The sequence below is a fragment of the Grampus griseus genome, assembly GCF_964374135.1.
Source record: "Grampus griseus genome assembly, chromosome: 10".
In the NCBI taxonomy this organism is placed as follows: domain Eukaryota; kingdom Metazoa; phylum Chordata; class Mammalia; order Artiodactyla; family Delphinidae; genus Grampus; species Grampus griseus.
This window is the reverse complement of record NC_139004.1, coordinates 15,604,599-15,622,931: the sequence shown is the minus strand read 5'-3', so window position 1 is coordinate 15,622,931 and position 18,333 is coordinate 15,604,599. Positions and strand designations below refer to the sequence as shown.

At 38.6% G+C, this 18,333-nt stretch overlaps 1 protein-coding gene across 1 annotated transcript in view; it reads left to right on the top strand.

Annotated features, from left to right (window-relative positions):
• MBOAT1 (membrane bound glycerophospholipid O-acyltransferase 1) overlaps positions 1 to 10,467 on the top strand; it is a 112,419-nt gene extending 101,952 nt beyond the window's left edge. The window contains exon 13 of the mRNA XM_082664173.1: positions 9,092 to 10,467. Coding sequence (XP_082520299.1) covers positions 9,092 to 9,218 — 127 coding nt within the window. The 3' untranslated portion in view covers positions 9,219 to 10,467. The remainder of the gene's footprint in view (positions 1 to 9,091) is intronic.
• The last annotated feature ends 7,866 nt before the right edge of the window (positions 10,468 to 18,333 follow it).

Here is an 18,333-nt window from a genome sequence, read left to right as displayed (position 1 = left end):
AGCTATTTTGGAAGAATGTTACTGCTAGGGGAGTAGCACAAAGTGGTGATTTGTTTGTGATCACATGCATTTAACCAACTAAGCATGCTAATTTCTATATTTAGGCAGGAGTTCTAGGGAAAGAATTCAATCTATCAATCCAGATCACTCATGTAGATTTCCATTTCTTTTTAAAAATAATCTTTTTTTTTTTAGAAAACACCTTTGTTTAGGGTGAAATTAACATTTCTGTCACTTCTGTCAATTACAAGCAATTCAACCTAATATGTTATCTTGTTTTCATAGTTGCTTATGTATATAATTTAAGTTCCCTATCTAGATCAGCTCTGTCCAATAGAAGTTTCTACAGTGACTAAAATGCCATCCAATATGTTGGCCACCAGTGCATGTGGCTGTTGAGCTTTTGAAATGTGGCTAGTGTGACTGAGGAACGGAGTTTTCAATTTATCTAATTTGAATTTTAACAGCCACATGTTGTCAATGGCTACTAGATTGCCTCTCAAAAAAAGTTTTCAGAATCTTTTAAAAACAATTTTTTTCAGAAACTCTTCTTAAGAGAATCACTGAATCTGGCAAAAGAAATAAAAATTGAATCATCTTTTTAGTCGAGATGGGTCTAGATGCATTCCAGATCTGTTCCTCACTAGGGAATAATTTAAATAACTGGCAATGAATGGTAGTTGTATGCAAATCCATTTCTCAGGATACCCTTCCCTGATTGACATTTAAATGTCAGATGGGCTTCATTTTTCTGGCTAGTCACTTTTCAAGGTACAGTGACTACAAATCCCAGCTTTAAATTTCTTAGTCTAATTTTTTTCCTTTAAGTTGTAAATGAGCCCCAAGTGAACATCTAAATGTATTATGAAAGAACTTGTGATTCCGAAAAGATGATAGAGATGATAGAGTAGAAGGACTTGAGCTTACCTCCTCTTGTGAAAACACCAAAATCACAACTAACTGCTGACCAACCATCAACAAAAAAGACTGGAATCTACCAAAAGAGATATTTTATATTCAAAGACAAAGAAGAAGCCACAACGAGATGGTAGGAGGGGTGCTTTTGCGACATAAATCCTATACCCGTCAGGTGGGTGACCCACAAACTGGAAAATAATTATATCACAGAGGTTCTCCCACAAGAATGAGAGTCCTGAGCCCCACGTCAGGCTCCCCAGCATGAGGGTCTGGCATCAGAGCATTTGGCTTTCAAGGCCCGTGGGGCTTGAGTACAGGAGCTCCACAGGACTGGGGGAAACAGAGACTGCACTCTTGGAGGGCATGCACAAGTTTTCATGTACCCTGGGACCCAGCACAAAGCAGTACCTCCATAGGAGCTGGGGCTGGACCTACCTACAAGTCTTGGAGGGTCTCCTGGGGAGGCAGGGGTCAGCTGTGGCTCATTGGGGGTGGGGAGGCAAGGACACTGGTAGCAGAGGCCCCAGGGGATATTGATCAGCGTGAAGTCCCGCAGAGGTTGCCATTTTGGCATCAAGACATGGCCCTTCCCACTAGCCTACAGGCTCCAGTGCTTGGACGCCTCAGGCCAAACAACCAGTAGGGTAGGAACACAGCCCCACCCATCAGCAGAGTGCATAAAGCCATACTGAGCTCACAGCCACCTCTAAACACACCCCTTGACATGGCCCTGACCACCAGAGGGATAAGACGCAGCTCCACCTACAAGTGGGCAGGCACCAGTCCCTCCCACCAGGAAGGCTGCACAAACCTCAAGACCAGCCTCACCCACCAGAGGGCAGACACCAGAAGCAAGAGGAGCTATGATCCTCCAGCCAGCAGAAAGACGACCACAAACACAGAAATTTAGACAAAATGGGACAGCAGAGAAATATGTTCCAGACGAAGGAACAAGATAAAAACTGACAAGAACAACTAAATGAAGTGGACATAGGCAACCTACTTGAAAAAGAATTTAGAGTAATGATAGTAGAGATGATCAAGATCTCAGAAAAAGAATGGAGGCACAGATGAAGTTACAAGAGATGTTTAACAAAGAGCTAGAAGATTTAAAGAACAAACGAACAGAAATGAACAATACAATAACTGGAATGAAAAATAAAGTAGAAGGGATCGAGAGCAGAATAACTGAAGCAGAAGAACAAATAAGTAAGCTGAAATACAGAATGGTAGAAATCACTGCCGTGAAACAGAATAAAGAATGAAAAGAAGTGAGGACAGTCTCAGAGACCTCTGGGACAACATTAAATGCACAAACATTCACATCATAGGGGTCCCAGAAGGAGAAGAGAGAGATAAAGGGCCTGAGAAAATATTTGGAGAGATTATAGCTGAAAACTTCCCTAACATGAGAGAGGAAACAATCAAGTCCAGGAAATGCAGAGAGTCCCATACAAGATAAACCCAAGGAGGAACACACTGAGACTAAAGACAACAAATATTAAAAGCACCAAGGGACAAGTAACAAATAACATACAAGGGAATCCCCATAGGGTTATGAGCTGAAACTCAGAAACTCTGCAGGCCAGAAAGGAGTGGTATATTATGTAAAGTGATGAAAGGGAAAAACCTACACCCAAGAATAGCCTACCCAGCAAGGCTCTCATTCAGATTCAACAGAGAAAAAGTTTTACAGACAAGCAAAAGCTAAGAGAATTCAGCACCACCAAACCAGCTTTATAACAAATCCTACAGGAACTTCTCTAGGCAGAAAAGAAAAGGCCACAACTAGAATCAAGAAAATTAAGAATGGGAAAGCTCATCAGTAAAGGCAAACATAAAGTAAAAGTAGGAAATCATCTGCACACAAATACGATATCAAAACCAGCAATTGTGAGAAGAGGAGAGCACAAATGCAGGATATTGGAAATGCATTGGAAATTAAGTGACCAGCAACTTAAAACAATCTTGTACAAATATAGACTGCTATATCAAAACCTCATGGGAACCATAAGCCAAAACTCTACAACAGATACACAAAAAAAGAAAAAGCAGTCCAAACACAACAATAAAGATAGACATCAAATCACAAGAGAGAGAACAAAAGAGGAAGGGGAGGAAAAAAAGACCTTCAAAAACAAATCTAAAACAACAAAATGGCCATAAGAACATTAATATTGATAATTACCTTAAATGTAAATGGATTAAATGCTCCTACCAAAAGACATAGACTGGCTGAATGGATACAAAAACAAGATCCATATATATGCTGTCTACAAGAGACCCACTTCAGACCTAGGGACACATACAGACTGAAAGTGAGGGGATGGAAAAAGGTATTCCACGCAAATGCAAATCAAAAGAAAGCTGGAGTAGCAATACTCATGTCAGACAAAATAAACTTTAAAATAAAGACTGTTACAGGAGACAAAGAAGAACACTACAAAATGATCAAGGGATCAAGCCAAGAAGAAGATATAACCATTGTAAATATGTATGCACCCAACATAGGAGCACCTCAATAGATAAGGCAAATGTTAACAGCCATAAAAGGAGAAATCGACAGTAACACAATAATAGTGGGGGACTTTAACACCCCACTTTCGTCAATGGACAGATCGTCCGGAGAGAAAATCAATAAGGAAACACAGGCCTTAAATGACACATTAGAACAGATGGACTTAATTGATATTTGTAGACCATTACATCCAAAAGCAGCAGAATACACTTTCTTCTGAAGTGCAGATGGAACATTCTCCAGGATAGATCACATCTTGGGTCACAAGTCACACCTTGGTAATTTTAAGAAAATTGAAATCATATCAAGCATCTTTTCCAACCACAACACTTGAAATTAGAAATCAATTACAGGAAAAAAACTGTAAGAAACAAACATGTGGAGGCTAAACAATATGTTACTAAACAACCAATGGATCACTGAAGAAATCAAAGAGGAAATCCAAAAAAATGACAATGAAAATACAATGACCCAAAACCTATGGGACACAGCAAAAGCAGTTATAGGAGGGAAGTTTATAGCAATACAGTCTTACCTTAGGAAACAAGAAAAATCTCAAACAACCTAACCTTACACCTAAAGCAACTAGAGAAAGAACAGAGAAAACCCAAAGTTAGCAGAAGGAAAGAAATCATAAAGATCAGAGCAGAAATAAATGAAATAGAGACGAAAACATTAGCAAAGATCAGTGAAACTAAAAGCAGGTTCTTTGAGAAGATAAACAAAATTGATAAACCTTTATCCAGACTCATCAAGAAAAAAAGGAAGAGGACTCTATAAATCAATAAAGTTAGAAATGAAAAAGGAGAAGTTAAACTGACAGCACAGAAATACAAAAGAGACTACTACAGATAACTATATGCTAATAAAATGGACAAATTCTTACAAAGGTACAACCTTCCAAGACTGAACCAGGAAGAAATAGAAAATATGAATAGACCAATCACAAGTACTGTAACTGAAACAGCAATTAAAAACTTCCAACAAACAAAATTCCAGGACCAGATGGCTTCACAGGTAAATGCTATCAAACATTTAGAGAATAGTTAAACACATATCCTTCTGAAACCCTTCCAAAAAATTGCAGAGGAAGGAACACTCCCAAGCTCAGTCTATGAGGTCACCATCATTCTGATAACAAAACCAGACAAAGTCATCACACACACACACAATTACAGGCCAATATCACTGATCCTCAACAAAATACTAGCAAACTGAATCTAACAACACATTCAAAGGATCATACACCATGATCAAGTGGGATTTATCCCAGGGATGGAAGGATTTTTCAATATCCACAAATCAATCAGTGTGATACACCACATTAACAAACTGAAGAATAAAAACCATATGATCATCTCAATAGATGCAGAAAAAGCTTTGGACAAAATTCAACACCCATTTATGATATAAACTCTCCAGAAAGTGGGAATAGAGGGAACTTACCTCAACATAATAAAGGCCATATATGACAAACCTACAGCTAACATCATTCTCAATGGTTAAAAGCTGAAAGCATTCCCACTAAGATCAGCAACAAGGCTAGGATGTCCATTGTTGCCACCTTTATTCAACATAGTTTTGGAAGTCCTAGTCATGTCAATCAGAGAAAAGAAGAAATAAAAGGAACCCAAATTGGAAAAGAAGAAGTAACACTGTCACTGTTTGCAGATGACATGATACTATACGTAGAAAGTCATAAAGATGCTACCAGAAAACTACTAGAGCTCATCAATGAATTCAGTAAAGTTGCAGGATACAAAATTAATACACAGAAATCTCTTGCATTCCTGTACACTAACAACGAAAGACCAGAAAAAGAAATTGAGACAATCCCATTTATCATTGCATCAAAAAAAACAAACTACATAGGAATAAATCTACCTAAGGAGACAAAAGACCTGTACTCAGAAAACTATGACACTGATGAAAGAAATCAAAGATGACACAAACAGACGGAAAGATATATACCATGTTATTGGAATTGGAAAAATCAATATTGTCAAAATGACTATACTACCCAAGACAATCTACAGATTCAATGCAATCCCTACCAAATTACCAATGACATTTTTCACAGAACTAGAACAAAAACCTTTAAATTCGTATGGAGACACAAAAGACCCCAAATAGCCAAAGCAATCCTGAGAAAGAAAAACGGAGCAGGAGGAATCAGGCTCCCTGAGTTCAGACTATACTTACAAAGCTACAGTAATCAAAACAGTATGGTACTGACACACAAAAAAAGACATATAGATCAATGGAACAGGATAGAAAGCCCAGAAATAAACCCACAGACCTATGGTTAATTAATCTACGACAAAGGAAGCAAGAATATACAATGGAGAAAAGACAGTCTTTTCAATAAGTGGTGCTGGGAAAATGGGACAGCTACATGTAAAAGAATGAAATCAGAACATTCTCTAACACCATATGCAAAGAGAAACTCAAAATGCATCAAAGACCTATAAAACTCTTAGAAGAAAACATAGGCACAACACTCTGACATAAATTGCAGCAATATCTTTTTGGACCCACCTCCTAATAAAAACAAAAATAAACAAATGGGACCTAATTAAATTTAAAAGCTTCTGTACAGCAAAAGGAACCATAAAACAAAAAGACAACCCATAGAATGGAAGATAATATTTGCAAACGAAGCAGCTGACAAGGGATTAATCTCCAGAATATGCAAACAGCTCATGCAGCTCTATGTCAAAAAAAAAACCCATAAAACGAACAACCCAATCAAAAAATGGGCAGAAGACTTAAATAGACATTTCTCCAAAGAAGCAATACAGATGGCCAAAAAGTATATGAAAAGATGCTCAACATCACTAATTATTAGAGAACTGCAAATCAAAACTACAATGTGGAATCACCTCACACCAGTCAGAATGTCCATCATCAAAGTCTATAAACACTAAATGCTGGAGAGGGTATTGAGAAAAAGGAACCCTCCTACACTGTTGGTAGGAATGTAAATTGGTACAACCACTATGGAGAACAGTCTGGAGATTCCTTAAAAAACTAAAAATAGAAATCCCACTCCTGGGCATATATCCGGAGAAAACCATAATTTGAAAAGGAACATGCACCCCAATGTTCATTGCAGCACTATTTAAAATAGCCAAGACATGGAAGCAACATAAAATGTCCCTTTACAGAGGAATGGATAAAGAAGATGTAGTACATATATACAGTGAATACTACTCAGCCATAAAAAAAGAATGAAATAATGCTATTTGCAGCAACATGGATGGACCTAGAGATGTCATACTAAGTGAAGTCAGACAGAGAAAGACAAATATCATATGATATCACCCATATCTAGAATCTAATTTTAAAAAATGATACAAATGAATTTATTTACAAAACAGAAAGACTTACAGATATCAGAAACAAACTTACATTTACCAAAGGGGAAATGTAGGTTGGGGGGGATAAATCAGGAGCTTGGGATTAACATACAAACACTACTATATTATAAGATATCAACTGATAACCAACAAGGACCTCCTGTATAGCACAGGGAACTCTACTCAATATTCTGTGATAACCTATATGAGAAAAGAATAAAAATGTATGTGTATATATATATATATAAAACTTAATCCCTTTGCTGTACACCTGAAACTAACACAACATTGTAAAGCAACTATAATCCAATAAATTTTTTAAAAAAAGAACGAAGTTGTCTTAGCTCAGGCTGCTATGGCTAAATAGTATAGACTGGGTGACTTAAACAGCAGACATTTATGTCTCACAATCTTGGAGGCTGGGAAGTCCAAGATCAAGATGCCAGCAGATTTGGTTTCCGATGAAAGCTCTCTTTCTGGCTTGCAGAAGGCTACCTTCTCACTGTGTCCTCACATAGCAGAGAGAGAGACCGAGGGAGACAAGGACAGCAAAAGAGATGGGGTGAGGGACAGTGAGAGGGACACAGAGAAAGATGGCTCACGCTCTGATTTGCCTTTATTTTCTAATAAGGGTACTAATGCTGTCATGGGGGGCCCACCATCATTGCCTCATCTAAACCAAATTACCACCCAAAGTCTACTTCTCCAAATACCATCAGATTGGAAGTCAGGGCTTCGACGTATGAATTTGGGGGAGGACACAAACATTTAGCCAGAGCAGAACCTTTCTATGAAATCATTTTCAAAAGCAAAATCTCATATGTTGTTGTCTTTAACTAGATAGCACTTTATTAAATTCAATGTATAAGAATGTTAGAATTTGTGTAGGAATTTTTGTAGATAGCAAACTCCTTGAGAGTAGAACTATGCTTTATTCATCTGTGTATCTGGAGTACCTAGTTTAGTCCTAGCATGCTCTATAAATGTTAGCTGAGTTTTTCCATAACAAAAAGATGGAAGTATTGCTTAAAATTTGAGAGAAGTATGGAGTGTCAGAATAGGTTACTAAACCTCCCTGGGAAGTTGAAGTTTTTCTCCCTTGACTTCCACAATATTTGGCTTTAATCTAACAAAATTGCTCCAGTGTAGATTTGGCCACATGTAAAAGATTAAGGCAAAATGCAAGAACAAAGTACATTTTACGAGAGCAGACTCTGAAAGCTGGAGTTCCCTCTGCCTGGGGTGTGCCTGTGAGAATCCCAGCTTACACTTGCTGAACCAGTGTGTTTCTCTGTAGAGCTGTCATTCACCCTCATTAATGTCCTGGTTTAAATAGTAAATCAGATGGTCACTTACCTGTGGCTCTTCACCCCTCTGCTAATTACTACCATTGTGTCTATACGTCTCTTCTTTTCCATTCCCAAAAGGAGGGGTGGGGTCTTTGCCTTTTTGTAGATCCCAGTTCAATGCTTCGTACATCCTAGGCAGTAAATGCTTATTGAAAGAAGAAATGAAGATATGTTTGCTTCTGCTGAAGTTTTTAACTATTCTATATAGACCTGACATTATGATCACAAAAGCTGGGGAATTATATGTAAATCAATTGTGGGTCCCCTGCCCCTTAACATTATTTTCCTTTGCCCTTGAAAAAGCATTGGAGAAAGTGTAAGTTCAGTTTTCCCAAATGGATATAGAACAATTTTATAACAGCTGCTTTCTAATTACTTGCATTCATTGAGGTGTACAGTATGTATTGAGCATCTACCCTGTGTCCAGTATCACACTTATGCAATAAGTCCACAAACCTCGAAAGCAAAACTTGTTTTAGTTTGGATGAAAATCGAGTTATGGAGTAGGCTTTTGAAATCTGGATTCCTCAGGCTCATAATATCTACAGGAACCCCTGACACTTAGTGGAGCACATTGGCTAAAGGGTCAGTTGCGTTTGTGTTTGGGGAACATAGGGTAGGGCTTCAATTTCATTCCATGCATCCTTAGACTTTTAATATGGTGGGTTTCTAGCTGTCAGGGTTAATTCTCTCCATCTGCTTATTACGTCAGTGGGACATTGCCATACGTCTGTCTGCAGATGGGCTGGTTGGTTTGCTCTGCCCAGCTTTGTGGTTTTGGTCCATCCCTGGCCCACTCACCCACCACAGGGAGTTATCTGTGGAGTGGATCAAGGCGAGCCTGAGTGCAGTCAGGTCCGCCAGTGCCAAAAGGTGATGTAATTGCCTCATGTGACATTTCCCACATACACCCTTGTTTGAAATATAATTTGTGTGTTTATTCCTAGGTCCATGTACTTTTACTTACACATTATCAGTCTCCTGATCATACTGTTCCTGCCAATCAAACCACAAGCTCATAATCAAAGGCGGCCTCAGACTCTGAACTCTGTTAATAAGAAAAAAATAGATTGATACCTCCAAAGAAAAGAAACAAACAAAAGCTGAACACATAAGACTGCAAATCACTGGACAGAGGAGATAAAAAGACTCCAGGGTTCTCCAGTGACTTAGAGGTGATGTTTACATGCATCTATTTTGTTTTGATTTTTTAAGTGCAGGGAGTATTTTTATAAAGCTTTTTTTTGTACCATTGAATCAGCCATGTCCAGTTGATTTAATACTTTCTAGGACATTTGAGTAGTATGGAGGTGTGTGGAGAATGTGCTAGAACTGCAGAGACAGTCCATTCTGGGCTAGCTGTGTCTTCACTTTTCTGGCATGATCTCCAACCACTGAAATCTGGACGTTGGGAACCCGGGCGTCTGCTCCAGAAGTTAGAAGGTAAAGCTGAGATGACTTGTCTTCCAGAACATATGCAAGACGGTTGTTCCTTCGGAAGCCCCCAGTCCCTTGCCTTGTGACATTACTGTTCTCAAACACATTAACTACACTCAGAAGACTGCCGGGGAGGGACCGTGTGGAGGGAGGTTTGCAGAATACTGAAAATTCAATGAGCCTGGAGGACTGTGAATGGACACTTGAATGGACTGGAGGTCAGGCACGTGCCCTGAAGGTGGCTGCGTTTCCCCCGCCACCCACCCCCGCCAGGGATGTAACCCTTCTTTCTTCTGAAATGAGCCAAGATTGGAAATCAGAAAGTCTCCTGTGCACATACCAGAAGTCTCAGAGAGGCTACTGTTTTCCATTGCATATGTGCCATCTGCTGGCCCAGGCATGGCCCTGAGAAGACACCCAGATTTCACACCATTAAGGCAGAGGGATATCTTTTTATAAATATTTTTAAAGTAATTTAAAGTTATATTGAAGTTTGGGAAGAAGAGGCAGATATTTCTCTTTTCTCCCCTTACTTCTCAGAGGTGTTCATGATCACAGCCCATGATGTTCACTCGGGCTGGTCTCCATTTTTTTTCATTTTCATAGCTGATTAAATCCGACATTGTTTTAGTTGAATCATCCTATTAGAAAGCAGAGATTGAAAAACGGTTTCCTTTCTATCTTTGTAATGAATGTGCTGTGGCTCCTTTGGGAAACTTCTATTGGGTGATATTCTATGTGGGAGAAGGAAACGTGGTATTAAATGTTGTGGAAGATAATAATGATAATAATAAAATATATGCTACAATGTTGTACCCTCAATCAAATACTTTGGGAGGAGAGAATTTGTTCAAATCAGATGGTTAAAAATGAGTTTCTTACTAAATCAATACTGCATTTCTACATAAAGGAAATATTTCTAAAAAGAAGTGCTTTTTGTTTGTGTCAGACTTGCCGTTCTGAAGCATGTGTGTGTATTTTGTGTGTGTTTTAACAAATGGGTACAAGGTTTTACTTGCTTAAAATTTGAGCATCACACGTTCAATTTGTACTACATGTCAGGTGCTTGGATGTTTTTGGTTTGATTTCTGATCTTCGTTCCTAACAGTGCAGGTAAGATTAACCTCCTTTTAGAGATGAGGAAACAGAATCAGGAAGATGGCTGCAAACTGCCCCGGAGTCACAGACTTAGTGCTTGAGCTGAGATTTGAACCCAAGACGGTCCCAAGAGAGCCAATGGCCGTGGATCTTTCTATGAGGTATCCTGCTGGTGCGTCTCTTTGGACAATGAAATGTGAAATGATGTGCTTGTCCCTTAAATAGTTTGTGTGGTCCTGATGCTGCTCAGAACCTGAGCTCTAGTCCTTATGTGAGACAATGGAAGTTAAGAAGTAGCACTTTTGTGCCAGCATAGGAGGCTTACCCCAGTTTAACCAGGGAACCTTGTGGTAACCCTACTTTGCTGTCCCAGGAGGAATATTAGATAGTGGATAGAGGGAAGAGAATGTAGGTGCCTAAAATCTGTCAGGGTCTGTCTCCAACAGGAATATTTTGAGGTGCAAGACCAAGAAAAATACCCATCTTGCACACCAGCAAAAATGGTATACATCACCATTGGCATGGAGTGTGTGGAATAATCCATCTTACAATGAAATCTTTGAACTTGCAATATGATTTATGTCTGGGGTTCTCTGTATTTAGTATCTTCATTTCTGAGAGAAGAACTTTGGTGGCGAGAGGAGAGGTGATCATTAGGGAGACCAGCAGTCCTGCTTTGCAGAGACTCTGCCAACCTCTCAGTCCTGGGCAAACAAGGACCACTGGTCCCTTAAGAGACCACTCAGAATCAATTACTCATTATGGAATGGAAGTCAAGCCTGTGGAACCTGGGCTTATAGATTCTCTATTTCAGACAGTGCTAGGTCCTGAGACACCCTTTTCATATTATGAGGCCTTATTCAGTACTAAAAGGACAACAACTCCAAGAGCAATTAGTACCTTTTTTCCCCTGAGAACATTTAACCATAGAAAAAATTTCAATTTAGGACAAAAGTTTAAACAGAAGATTGGGACTGTTCCTATTGCCTTAGAGTTCCTAGTTGTCCTAAACATAATATGCATTTAATAAATATGTTTTGGGTCGATGAGCTTGCAGTTTAAAAGAAACACTTTTTAGGTTTTGTTTTTGAAAAGGCCAGATTTAAAATATTCTATTCTAGTTCAACATCACTAATCATCATGGAAATGTGAATCAAAACGACAATGAGATCTCACCTCACACCAGTCAGAATGGCTATCATCAAAAAGAACACAAGGATAGAAAGCCCAGAGATAAACCCATGCGCCTATGGTCACCTAATCTATGACAAAGTCGGTGAGAATATACAATGGAGAAAAGATCGTCTCTTCAATAAGTGGTGCTGGGAAAACTGGACAACTACATGTAAAAGAATGAAATTAGAACATTCCCTACCACCATACATGAAAATAAACTCAAAATGGATTAAAGACCTAAATGTAAGGCTGGATACTATAAAACACTTAGAGGAAAATATAGGAAGAACACTCTTTGACATAAATCACAGTAAGATCTTTTCCAATCCACTGCCTACAGTACTGAAAATAAAAACAAAAATAAATAAACAGGACCTAATTAAAAGCTTTTGCACAGCAAAGGAAACTGTAAACAAAACAAAAAGACAACCCTCAGAATGGGAGAAAATATTTGCAAACGAAGCAACTGACAAGGGAATAGTTTCCAAAATATACAAACAGCTCTTGCAGCTCAATATCAAAAAAAAACAAACAACCCAATCAAAATATGGGCAGAAGACCTAAATAGACATTTCTCCAAAGAAGACATACAGATTGCCAACAAACACATGAAAAGCTCCTCAACATCATTAATTATTAGAGAAATGCAAATCAAAACTACAATGAGGTATCACCTCATACTGGTCAGGTTGGCCATCATCAAAAAGTCTACAAACAGTAAATGCTGGAGAGGGTATGGAGAAAAGGGAACCCTCCTACACTTTTGGTGGGAATGTAAATTGGTACAGCTATTATGGAGAATGGTGTGGAGGTTCTTAAAAAACTAAAACTAGAGCTATCACATGACCCAGCAATTCCACTCCTAGGCATATATCTGGAGAAAACCAGAATTCTAAAGGATGCATGCACCCTGATGTTCACTACAGCACTATTTACAATAGTCAGGACATGGAAGCAACCTAAATGTCCATTGACAGAGGAATAAAGAAGATGTGGTACATATGTCCAATGGAATATTACTCAGCCATAAAAAGGAACAAAATAGTGCCATTTGCAGAGACGTGGATGGACCTAGAGATTGTCATAGAGAGTGAAGTAAGTCAGAAAGAGAAAAGTGTGGAATCTAGAAAAATGGTACAGATGAACTTATTTGTAAAGGAGAAATAGAGTCACAGATGGAGAGAACAAACTTACAGTTATCAAGGGGGGAAGGAGAGGGTTGGATGAGTTAGGAGATTGGGATTGACATATATACACTACTATGTATAAAAGAGATAACTAATGAGAACCTACTGTATAGCACAGGGAACTCTACTCAGTGCTCTGTGGTGACCTCAGTGCTCTGTGGTGACCTAAATGGGAAGGAAATGTAAAAAAGAGTGGATGTATGGATACATATAACTGATTCATTTTGCTGCACAGCAGAAACCAACAACATTGTAAAGTGACTATACTCCAATAAAAATTAATTTAAAAAAAGAACACAAGTAACAAACGTTGGCAAGAAGGTGAAGAAAAGGGAGCCCTTGTACACTGTTGGTAGGAGTGAAATTTGGTACAGTCACTGTGGAAAACAGTATGGAGGTTTCTCAACAAACTAAAAGTAGAACTGCCATATGACCCAACAATTCCACTCCTGGATATATATCCAAAAAACCCCAAAACACTAATTCAAAAAGAAACAAGCACCCCGGTGTTCACAGCAGCATTATTTACAATTGCCAATGTATGGAAGCAACCTAAATGTCCATCAACAGATGAATGGGTAAAGAAGATACACACACAAACATATATACATATATATGTACACACACACATACTGGAATACTACTCAGCCATAAAAAAGAATGAAATTTTTCCATTTGCAGCAACATGGAGTGACTTAGAGGGCATTATGTATGCTCAGTGAAATAAGACAGAGAAAGACAAATACTGTATGACATCATTTATATGTGGAACCTAAAAAATACAACAAACTAGTGAATAAAACAAAAGAAGTAAACTCACAGATATAGAGAACAAACTAGTGGTTACCAGTAGGGAGAGGGAAGGGAGGGGCAACACAGGGGTAGGAGAAAAAAGGGGTTATTATGGGATTATATGAAATCATGTATATGAAACTTTTGAAAATTATAAAGCACTATAGACTTTAAAGAATATTTCATTCAATTAAAAACATTTCTATTTTAGTTTTAAGGTTACCATAAAGAAGAGAAACATTATTCAGTAGTTGCAAAAAATCAGTAAGTGCTTCAGTCTGAGATTTTGACAGGCTGAGAGAGAAAAAGGCAGAAATCGGGAGGAAAAAAGAGGAGTTGGTGGGTGGTCCCAGAATGGGGTGGGTGTGCCCTCTGTACTCTGCAGGCTGAGGGCGGTGAGCAGAGGGTCCTTCTGGCCAGCCCTTCTCCACCCTGGCTGCACATCACAACCACAACAGGAAGTTTAAAAAGAAGTGATCGATGCCCAGCCTCACGAGAGACCACATCTTATCTCTTCTTGTCTCCAGCACTTGGCATAGTGCTTGACATGTAATGAAGAGTCAGTAAGTGTTCACTGAATGAATGAGGAATTGAAGCATGTTTAATGCGTTGTTGGGTTTGACAGTTTTGATGGAGTCAGTTTTGTGCTGGAGAACATCTTTTCTGCTTTTCAGAATTAGTTTTTGAAATGGCATGTGTCTTCAGGGAATTCTGAAAGCACATTATGTGAAATAGCCACTCAGGCAGGCAGTTTACATAGTCTGAAACCCCCTGATCTGCCCATCCATTAATTAATGCATTTTCATATTTATCAAATTTTGTTGGGTCTGGAATGGGTCTGGCATTCTGTTAGCCACTGCAGGTAAAGATGCTGAAGACCCATTCTCTGCCCTTGAAGAGCTCACAATGTGACCAGAAAGACAAGATCCAGGGCATGTGCTGCAGGAATACCTGGGGGAATCCCAGCATGCAGAATGACAGCGTGACTGGTTGCTGTATCCTTGTTTTCCTGTAAGTTTGGAGCTACCTCATCTCACAGTGCCTGAAGGCTACCCAGCACAGCACCGTCACCACTCACCAGCCTCTTGTCCGGGTGAAGTTAAGCCTGCCCTTATCCTGAAATTGGATGCTGCCTTTGCATCAAATCAGTACCAGTTAATGCAGTGGCCACCTAAAGGAGCAGGCTGTGCTTTCACAGTTGCCCAGAGATAGTGGGGTGGCTAGTCCCCTCCTGGAAGGATCTTTAGTGAAGGTTCCAGGCTCAGTGAATGATGTGATGAGGCCCAAGAGGAAGGGCATTTGCTGAGAGAAGGCCCAGCCCACCTGAGCTTTGTCTAACTCCCTAAACTTACATAAGGCTACAAGCTCCAGGAACAATTGCAAGCCACCATCCCACCCCGACCCCCGGGCTACAGGAATGGTTGCAAGCCGCTGCCGCTGGACTCCTGGACTCCAGGAGAGGTCTTGAACTGTCACCATTTCCATCATGTGCTCTGGGGGTACACGTGAGCTGCTGATGCCACCGAAAACCCCAGGACAGAGCACCAATCACCTCATCTGCACAGTCCCTATCAAGGGCGTAATGGTCAGCACACACCGAGGAAAGGGGCGACAGACATCCACACTGAAAACAGCCCTCACACCAAAAATATTAAAGCTACACAGGGACACTCCCACATATATATAACCCTCTAAGACCATAGTAGATAATTGTTTCTCCTAAACCCCCAAAATAAGAGAAATATAAGTAAAATGAAGAAGCAGAGGAACCACTTCCAGTTAAAAGACCAAGAGAATTCCCTTGAAAGAACAAACAGTGAAACAGACCTCTTAAGTCTAATAGACACTGATTTCATAAAGGAGATAATGAAGATACTGAAGCAATTAAGAAAGGCTATTGACAGAAATGCAGAGTACTGTAAAAAGGAACTAGAGACTATAAAGAAGAACCAAGAAAAATTAGGAAACTCATTTGCTGAGACAAAAGCTGAGCTAAAGGCAATGAATAGCAGAATGAGTAAATGACCTGGAAGATAGAATGATGGAAAGTACCCAATCAGGACAGCAGACAGAAGGCCAAATGAAAAAAAATGAAAAAAAAAATGATACAAATGAACTTATTTACAAGATAGAAACAGACTCACAGATTTAGAGAACAAATTTATTATTACTGGGGGGAGGGGGAGGGGAAGTGGAGGGATAGATTGGGAGTTTGGGATTGACACAAACACACTGTTATATTTAAAATAGATAACCAACAAGGACCTACCATATAGCACAAGGAACTCTATTCAACATTCTGTAATAACCTATATGAGAAAAGAATTTGAAAAATAATAGATACTTGTATATGTATAACTGAATCATTTTGCTGTACACCTGAAACTAACACACCATTGTTAATCAATGATACTCCAATATAAAATAAAAAATTTCTTAAATGAAAGCAATATGAGACCTATGGGATAGTATAGAATGTGCTAATCTATGCATAATAGGGATTCCAGAAGGGGAAGAAGGAGGAAAGGGGAATGAAAATGTATTTGAAGAAATTATGGCTGAAAACTTCCCAAACTTAGACAAGGAAACATATCCAGGTACAGGAAGCACAGAGACAGCCACACACATCCACACTAAAAACAGCCCTCACACCAAAAATATTAAAGCTACACAGGGACACTCCCAAACAAGATAAACCCAAAACAGACCTACACCAAGGCATATTATAATAAAAATGACAAAAGTTAAAGATAAAGAGAGGATTCTAAAGGCAGCAAGAGAAAAACAAAGGGTTAATTACAAGGGAACCCCTATAAGGCTATCAGCTGATTTCTCTACAGAAATGTTGCAAGCCAGAAATGGAGTGGCAAGATATATTCAAAGTCCTGAAAGGGAAAAATCTGCAACCTAGGATACTCTACCCAGCAAGACTATCATTTAGAATAGAAGGAGAGAAAGAATTTCTCAGACAAGCAAAAACTAAAAGAATACAGCAATACTAATCCTAAAAGAAATAGTTCTATTCTCTAAATAGAAAAGTAGTAAGAATCTATAGGAAAGAGAAAATCACAATTGGGAAGCAAATCACCCAAATAAGCCAGTACACAAATCAAAAAAAAAAAAATCAAAAAATTTCTGTGAAAGTGAAGATAACCACAGTGAACAGCAAAAGGATGAACGTGAAGATGTAAAAGAGGACATCAGAATCATAAAATGTGGGGGAGGAGAGTAAGAAAATGAGAAAATGTAGGGTTTTTTTCATTTCCTAGAAGGTGTTTGAGCCTATATGACTACCGGTCTAAGGCAACTAGATATAGGAAGCAGTTAATAATACTTGAAAAAACAGGGTAAACACATGTCAAAAACATACAATAGATTCACAAAAAACAAAAAGAAGAGAACATAAGTATAATACAAAAGGAAATCATCAAACCACAAAAGGAAGAACAGAAAGGGACACAGAAGAAACATACCATCAATGGGAAATAAGGTTTAAAATGGCAATAAATACATATCTATCAATAATTACCTTAAATGTCAATGGACTAAATGTTCCAATCTAAAGACACAGGGTGGCAGATTGGATAAAAAAAAAAAAAAAAAGAGCCCACAATATGCTGCCTATACAAGTCTCACTTTAGGGTAAAGGACACACGTAGATTGAAAGTGAGGGGATGGAAAAACACATTTCATGCAAACAGAAATGACAAGAAAGTGGGGGCCGCAATACTCATATCAGACAAAATAGACTTTAAAACAAAGGTTATAAAGAAAGATAAAAAAGGACACTATAGTAAGTCCCCTACATACAAACCTCTAAGTTATGAAATTTCAAAGATGCGAACATACGTTCACATGTCCAATCACATAAGTTTGTTCACGTGTCTGGTGTACATTGTCACATGTGTGTATCCTCTACAAGTGGTTGTGCCTTTGTGTACTTTATTGTACAGTACTGTATAGAGTACAGTAGTACAGTATCTTTATTTCAAGCCCAGGATGTCCAGAAGCAAGTGTAAAAGCAGTGGTGATGTAGCTGGTACTACTGTACTTTTCAAGGTACTGTACTGTAATATTAAAAATGTTCTCTTTATTTTTTTTTATGTATTATTTGTGTGAAAAGTATTATACACCTATTACAGTACAGTACTAGATAGCCAACTGGGTTAGTTGGTTACCTAGGCTAACTTCGTTGGACTGATGAATAAATTGGACTTATGAACATGCTGTTGGAATGGAACTCATTTGTGTGTAGGGGACTTACTGTACATAATGATAAAAGAATCAATACAAGGATTTTACTCTCATATATATACAGCATATATACACCTAATATAGAAGCACCCAAATATATAAAACAAATACTAACAGACATAAAGGGAGAAATTGATAGGAATACCATAACAGTAGGAGACTTTAACACCCCACTCACATCAATGGACAGATCTTCTAGATAGAAATTCAATAAAGCAACAGAGATCCTAAATGATACAATAGAA